Source organism: Miniopterus natalensis, chromosome 10 (genome assembly GCF_054644295.1).
Source record: "Miniopterus natalensis isolate mMinNat1 chromosome 10, mMinNat1.hap1, whole genome shotgun sequence".
Taxonomy (NCBI): domain Eukaryota; kingdom Metazoa; phylum Chordata; class Mammalia; order Chiroptera; family Miniopteridae; genus Miniopterus; species Miniopterus natalensis.
The window spans coordinates 60033059-60041155 of NC_142090.1; the positions used below are offsets into that span (position 1 = coordinate 60033059).

Below are 8097 nucleotides of genomic sequence, written 5' to 3' on the forward strand. Positions count from 1 at the left end.
CTAAAAGAAGTGTGGAAGCAAGTGACTAATTCCTAATTGTTTTTTTAATTTATTGTGGTGACATTGGTTAATAAAATTATATAGGTTTCAGGTATATAATTCTACAATAAATTATCTATTGTATTGTGTGTTTACCTGCCCAAGTCAAGTCTCCTTCCATCACAGTTTATCGCCCCTTTGCCCTCTTCTAACTCCCCTATCCTGCGTCCCTCTGGCAACCACCACACTGTTGTCTGTGTCCATGAGTCTTTCTTTTTTTCTTTGCTTAATCCCTTCACCTTTCTCACTCAGACCCCAACCTCCTCCCCTCTGACAGCTGTTAGTCTGCCCCCACTTCTTTAGTTTATTTTGTTCATTAAGTTCCACTTATGAGTGAAATCATATACTACTTGTCCTCCTCTGACTGGCTTATTTCACTTAGCTTAATACTCTCCAGGTCCATCCATGCTGTTACAAAAGGTAAGATTTCCTTCCTTTTTATGGCTGAGTAGTATTCCATTGTGTAATGTACCAGTTTTTTTATCCACTCATAGACATGTGGGCTGCTTCGAAATCTTAGCTATTGTAAAGAACACTGCAGTGAATTAAGAAATAGGTCCAGCCTACCTGGACGTGGCTCAGCGGTTGAGCATTGACCTAGGATCCAGGAGATCGAGGTTCGATTCCTGGTCAGGGCACATGCCCTGGCTGTGGGCTCGATCCCCAGTCGGGGGTGTGCAGGAGGCAGCCAACCGATGACTCTCTCTCATCCTTGTTTCTGTCTCTTCCTCTCCCTCTCCCTTCCTCTCTCTGAAGTCAATGGAGATATATTAAAAATTAAAATTAAAAAAATTTTAAAAAGAAATAGGTCACTTATTATGTCAAAATAGCAAAGGAGAAATATATAATCACATTTATAACCTGAAAATCTGTCCAATTAGATTCATGATCTGTGGTTGATATAAAGAAAACCTCCTAGTAAATTAGGAAGATGGTTATACTTCATTAATCTGATAAATTATGTTAATTTCAAACCTATTGTCAATGGCATTGTTAGCTCTCAGACACAAAGAGTATGTTGATAAAAGTCAGAAATTAAAAAAAAACAAACATACTTTTTTCATTATTATTTATCTTTGTTCTTGGAAATTTTAGCCAATGCAATAGGCAACAAAAAGAACAAGGAATTTAGATATTGGCAACAAGGAGATATAATTATTATTTGCAAATGTTGTGACTCACTCTGTGAAAAAACTTTAAAAATCAACTGAAATAATATAACAAATAAGAAAGGCATAATATTTGATTAACTGAAAAAATAACTAGCCCAAAAGTCACAGCTTTCCTATTTAATGGTAGTTATCAGAATGTATGATTTATAATACAGTTCCACTAACAAAAACAGCAAAACTTCAAAAAAATGAAAAGTAAACTTTAAATATAAAATTTGTAAATAAATAATGATATATCAACGAACGATTTGTTGTTATCCTGGTGTAATAATACCCTACCAGGAGTGTGTTTCACTCCTTCATCTTTGAGATAGTCAAGATAGCTCATCTTTGAAGGAAATGGGTAGGTTTTTAGAGTTGTGATCCCTAGAAAAGAGTGAAATGCGTGGGTTTATAGCTGTCCTAAGAATGTTGGACCTAACTTTGTCTTGTCAGCCTTTTATTTCCACGAAGCTTAATAAGTAAAGCGTGGATTGCTGAGGGGTTACTGGCACAAAGGGGAAGGGTTCCAGACATTCTGATTAAAACATGTCTGATTCCCTTCAGATGCAGCACCCCTAAAGAACACCTTCAGAAGGAGGTGGGTGTGAGTGAGCTGGTAAGGCCTGAGGAATATCCTTGGCTCCAGCATTAGCAAACAGATCATGGATTCCATGTGAGCCGACATTCCTTTGTAGGACCGGCTGGTTTGGACAAGTCACTGAAAAAATTAACCTTATAACAGCACAGAGAAGCAAAGCAGAGGTGCAGCTGATTGCTGAGAGTGCATCCTGTTCCACAAAAGGATAAGTAGGGAACATGGACAGAACAGGCTTCTCCCTGAGTCTAAAGTTGAATGTCTAGAGCTGTCATTTGCCTTTGAAGAATCGTCCCAGCTCCCAATAATCTTAAACTATCCAAGTGAAGCCAACAAACTCTCATAGATTGGTACCAGAACTTTCACAGGTCTTGATGGTAGGATCTAGAAAATAATCATATGATTTGATAAAATAAAGATGAAAGAACTATGATGCTATTATGTTTTTTGTGTTTCTGATAAATTTCTTACTTTAAAGATGATAATTCTATTGCAAATGAAAGTGTATATATGTTATATAAATCCACTTAATGAGGTGGGGTTATTTTTAACCTGAAAATTAAATTAAATTTTAAAATTAACTTGAAGAATAAATGTATCTAAATAGTGAAGAAATTACTTTTAAGGAAAAATAAAACATGTGATATCATTATAAAAATCAGTACAATTCCTTAGAAAAAAAAGGCCAGAAATAACCATTTGTCTATAAGAAGGACAGATGCCTGGCAGTTAAATGTTTGCTTAAGCACATCTTAGGACTATTGATTTAATAATTAGAAATATCCTGATTTTAAAGATAATTGTCTCCTTGAAGCATAACACCTAATCTTGAGATTAGGCTAGCTTTATTAGTTTTGAGAAATGACATTTGCATTCAAAAGTTTGATTTAGAAAATAACATTTACCACAATTTATTATAGACGGGAATATTTGTTAAAAGTTATAAATAGCTTTGTTTTTTCACTTAAATTGTAGACTATATTTGAAACAAAAGTTTCTTTTAGCAGGTAATAATTAAACTGATGATATAACATCATTCAACTAGCTGCAATATACTCAAATAGAAAAAGACTGAGAGACTTCTCCCCTGGACTCCTTGGTAGTCTGCCAGTGGGAGGTCCTTGTCGAAGTCCCCTCACCTCCTCCAGCCCCACGGAGCCCTCCAAGTCTCAGTTATGCGAGAGTGCATCTCCATTCACATTGGCCAGGCTGGTGTCCAGATTGGCAGTGCCTGCTGGGAGCTCTACTGCCTGGAACATGGCATCCAGCCCGATGGCCAGATGCCAAGTGAAAAGACCATTGGGATGGGAGATGACTCCTTCAGCACCTTCTTCAGTGAGACAGGCACTGGCAAGCATGTGCCTAGGGCAGTGTTTGTAGACCTGGAACCCACAGTCATCGATGAAGTTCGCACGGGTACCTACCACCAGCTCTTTCACCCTGAGCAGCTCATTACAGGCAAGGAAGATGCTGCGAATAACTATGCCCGTGGGCACTACACCATTGGCAGGGAGATCATTGACCTTGTCCTAGACCAAATCCGAAAACTGGCTGACCAGTGCACAGGTCTTCAGGGCTTCTTGATTTTCCACAGCTTTGGTGGGGGAACTGGCTCTGGGTTCACCTCCCTGCTGATGAAACATCTCTCTGTCGATTATGGCAAGAAGTCCAAGCTGCAGTTCTCCATTTACCCAGCCCCCCAGGTTTCCACAGCTGTAGTTGAGCCCTACAACTCCATCCTCACCACCCACGCCACCCTGGATCACTCTGACTGTGCCTTCATGGTTGACAACGAGGCCATCTACGGCATCTGTCGTAGGAACCTCGATATTGAGCGCCCAACCTACACTAACCTCAACCGCCTTATTAGCCAGATCGTGTCCTCCATCACTGCTTCCCTCAGGTTTGATGGAGCCCTGAATGTTGATCTGATCGAATTCCAGACCAACCTGGTGCCCTATCCCCGCATCCACTTCCCTCTGGCCACCTACGCCCCTGTCATCTCTGCTGAGAAGGCCTACCATGAGCAGCTTACTGTGGCAGAGCTCACCAGTGCGTGCTTTGAACCAGCCAACCAGATGTTGAAGTGTGACCCTCGCCATGGTAAATACATGGCTTGCTGCCTGTTTTACCGTGGTGATGTGGTTCCCAAAGATATCAACGCTGCCATTGCCACCATCAAGAGCAAACGCGCTATCCAGTTTGTGGACTGGTGCCCCACGGGCTTCAAAGTTGGCATTAATTACCAGCCTCCCACTGTGGTGCCTTGTGGAGACCTGGCCAGGGTACAGCGAGCCGTGTGCATGCTGAGCAACACCACAGCTGTTGCTGAGGCCTGGGCCCGCCTGGACCACAAGTTTGACCTGATGTATGCCAAGCGGGCCTTTGTCCACTGGTATGTGGGGGAGGGCATGGAGGAAGAAGAGTTTTCTGAGGCCCGTGAGGACATGGCTGCCCTTGAGAAGGATTATGAGGAGGTTGGAGCAGATAGTGCTGAGGGAGAAGATGGGGGGGAAGAGCATTAGTCTGTCTGCTGCAGTGTCACACTCTGGTGTCTTGGGACTGACTGTCTTATTTCTGTTGTTCTGTGAAGTCCATTGTGATATAACTTGTCAATAAAAGTGACGTTATTTTAAAAAATAAAAGAAAAAAGACAAACTGAGAATATTTTCTTAAAAATTATAGCCGAACAGATCCTCTACGTAAAAAGTATTTTACAAGTAAAGGTTATCTAAAAAAGATTAACTTTAAAACAAAATGTAGAATATCAGTTTACCATGAGAATTACAGTGCTGTGATTCAGATGAAAAATTTCTAGGAGAGGATGGCTAAGGACAGAGGGCAGATGTCTTCAGTATCAAATATCAAAAGAATTGTCTAAGCAAAAGATATAAGACTAACCTCTATTTTAGTCTCAGAGGGGAACAGCTGGCCTCAACTGCAGACCTCTAGTTTAGAACCATATCCGTTTATGTCTTTGCTAAAAGATTCTATTTGCATCAACACTAGGTAACATAGGTTAAAAAACGCATTATTGGGTTAATGAGATTAGGCTCTGAAGGTAGTGTCAACATATGATTTATGGTCTGTGTGCATTAAGAAATATGAATATAAAAATCAAAGTAGGTTAAAAAACAGAAAAGAAAATTTGATCTATGGTTTTTAAAACTTAAAATATTATTTTAGTTTTAACATAATGTTTGGAATTTCAAATTTCCCCAGGATAATTTGGATACTTAAATAGTAACCTCTTCACACACCCTCCAAAGACTGTACAGAAAAATAAGATCTAATGAGACTACGCATACTTACATCTAAAAGAAAAGGAACACATAAATTTCAGTTTATATGCCACTAAGGAAATAATATGAAGATTATCCAAAAAACAGGAGTGTGTGGTGGGATCCTACATTTGGTGAACTCTAATGTTACCCCCCCAAAAAGAGTGTTTTACCCCAACTGTATCAAAGCCTATGGGGGAACTGGGATGGAGAAGAGACATGGAAGTTGTAAACCAGAGGTAGCAATTGTGGGAAGGCATTGCTTAGGGTGGCAGTGAGGAAACAACAGCAGAAAACCAAACACATACCTTATGCTAAGGCATAAAACAGTAGTCCTCAAGGTGTGATGCAAGGCTACATCCTAGTCATCTGTAGCCGTTGTTTATAATGTGTGTCTTTGAGCACCAACTCAAACCCACTAAATCAGGCCCCTGGGTATGGGGCATAGGAGCTGCAGTGCACCTGGCTCCCCGGATGGTTCTCATGCACAAAATTTAATAAACACATTATAGAGCCATCAAGCCGTATGACATGCTTTGGAAACTGAACATAATTGAGTGTAACTGAATTGTAAGTTGCAGGTGATGGTGAAAGGAGACAGATGAATCCGGAGAGAGATGTCATGATCTACTTGTAAGAAGTCTTAAATGCCACACTAGGGGCTTGGGCAGTCACAGGAAGATTCAGTAGGAAACCACTAAAGAGTTTTAAGCAGAGGAATAACCTGATAAGATTTTCTTTTTTTTTTTTTGGAAATATTTCCCTGGCATCAGTGTGGATGATTGGATATAGAACAGACATAGGCAGGAAGGAAACTTGGGAGAATATTTTAATTTTCCTAGAATAAGATAAGATGAAAATAGACTTGACTTGATACACTTGGCGACTAATTGAACAGGTGAGTGGAAGGGAGAAGAAATAATTTTGTATGATTCTGATTCCCGCATTTGCTTGCCTCCATCACTAAGTTTATAACAGAATATATAGACAAAAAATATTTTAAAGCTACAACTCTGTACTTTTCTACTTTTCCTTATATTTATTACAAGACCTATATTTTACTAGAAACATGAAGCTTGTAAAGACAAGTTCCTGCTACTATGATGGAATCCACACGGTCATAAGAAGCCCAAAGGTGACCAATATACGCCCTTCTGATGATTTTTGTGCTGAACTCCCTGGGGACTCTCTGGATGCGCCACAGCTGCGATTTCTACAGTCACAACGCAGGGACAAACATCCCTCAGTACAGAACATTGTTAGCTAAATGTCCACAAGGCTGTTGGGGGAGATAGCACATATTCTTGGAGGCATGTGAGCCAGGCAATCTTGAAGGTTCCATTGCAGTTTCCATGGTTGAACATGTGACGATAAAAGACTGTTATTTAAAGCCACCCCATTCCTTTTTTGTCTTTTGGTGAACAAGACAGTCCTTTTAATCAGGCCGTCTGGTGCCACCACAGTAGTGACTTGTCTTCAAGCTGATTGTGGCAAAAAGGCATTTCCCTTTGATAGCAGAATATCCTACAAGAGCTTTATGAAATAATCTCCATTAAAATTAAATGGCAGAGGTTTGGGGTATCGGAACAGTTGTATCTAAAGGATCTTCCTACCCATGCTGAACAGAGAGCTGCAGCTGTAAACTGAGTAGGGTCCGTGATCCCCAAGGAGCTTCGACTACAGGGGGATTATAGGCAGCAGGTATCGATCAAGCTTCTCTGTATTGCTAGGAACCCCCCAAACCCCTAGAGGCTCTGTATCACTCCCCCGACAACCCCAGAGCACACACAAGATCCTTCTGCTGTATTCATTTTCAAAAACCACCAAGAACAGTCATAAATACAGACCTTATTCAGCCAAGAACCCCTTAAGGACATGCTGCTTGTTGTCTCTAAAAGCACTGCCTCCTCCCCCTTTTTAAAATTTCCTTGGTTTGTTGGAGAAACTGAGCTATTTGTCCATTAGAATGTCCAACATTAGGAACTTGGCTGATTGACTTTTTCTGGTTTCTTCTACCTTATTCCTTTATCCCCAATACTGCCTTATAATCTGACAATATAATAGTAAGATCTAGAGGCTTAATCAACTTCAGGTTCAATTTTTTCTTTATTTCTTTCTATAAGATTGCTTCCTGGGGAGGGGGTATGTACTTACTACATCATATTAAACAGCAAATAATGTCTGTTGGCACATTATTAGTGATGTTAAATTTATTGTATTCAGAGACGTTCTTCTGATTCCTCCATGCACTGCCCCCCCTCAGCCTGTCATGCCATGGTTTCTGCATCCACAGGTGATGGTTACCTCGACGCATACTTTCATTAGGGTATATTCTAACATTTTAATGCCTGTATTAGGTAGGGTTCTTACAAGAATAACATTCTCTCATTCACTATTTAGTTTCCTTGTGGTACAGTTTTTAAAGGATAAATGTTTTATTTTTTCTGTTAATTCACTGGTTTTCAAAGTAATGAGAATGCCCTAGACACCTCCAAAAATGACCAAGGAAGTGTGTGTGTAATTATGAACTCATTTTATATTCGTATTTAAATACTTATATATGTTGTGGTTATTTGTTTTGATGCTCATATTGTCCCATTTTAGGTCAGTGGAAGCCCCTTAATGTTACTCTCCTGTTTTGTGTGTGTGTGTGTATGTGACATGATTTATTAGTCTTTGATAGCTTCCTTACTTTCTGAAATAAGGTTGCCCAGATTCACCTTACATAATCTCTGTTGCAGACCTAAACTGAGCAATTTCTCTTAAGAACCCCCGGCCCTGGTTCCTTTTAGCGAGAAATAATATTTCGAGATCACAATCTGGACAGTAGGTGCACTTACTGCTACTGGGTTATCATTGCTTCAAGGACTTTTCCATGGAAGGGTGGAAATACATTTTTTTGGAAAGCAAAAATAAATTTTGAGTTCATACTAATATTTGTAATTCCAATTTAAAAGTTGAAATTTTTTTCCTTAATTTCTTAATTTTATACTTATATCTCTTTTTCTCTTAACACTGAAAATCGTGA

The 8097-nt window shown here is 39.7% G+C and overlaps 1 protein-coding gene across 1 annotated transcript; it reads left to right on the forward strand.

Moving 5' to 3' along the window:
- The first annotated feature begins 2963 nt into the window (after nucleotides 1-2963).
- On the forward strand, nucleotides 2964-4428 carry LOC107541660 (tubulin alpha-1C chain-like). The gene has a single exon (XM_087821410.1). The coding sequence runs from the start codon at nucleotides 2964-2966 to the stop codon at nucleotides 4311-4313; it is 1350 nt and encodes a 449-aa protein (XP_087677536.1). The 3' UTR covers nucleotides 4314-4428.
- Nucleotides 4429-8097: the final 3669 nt, after the last annotated feature.

Coding starts and splice junctions, on each gene's coding strand:
- LOC107541660 (XM_087821410.1), top strand. CDS start 2,964: ATGCGAGAGTGCATCTCCATTCACATTGGCCAGGCTGGTGTCCAGATT.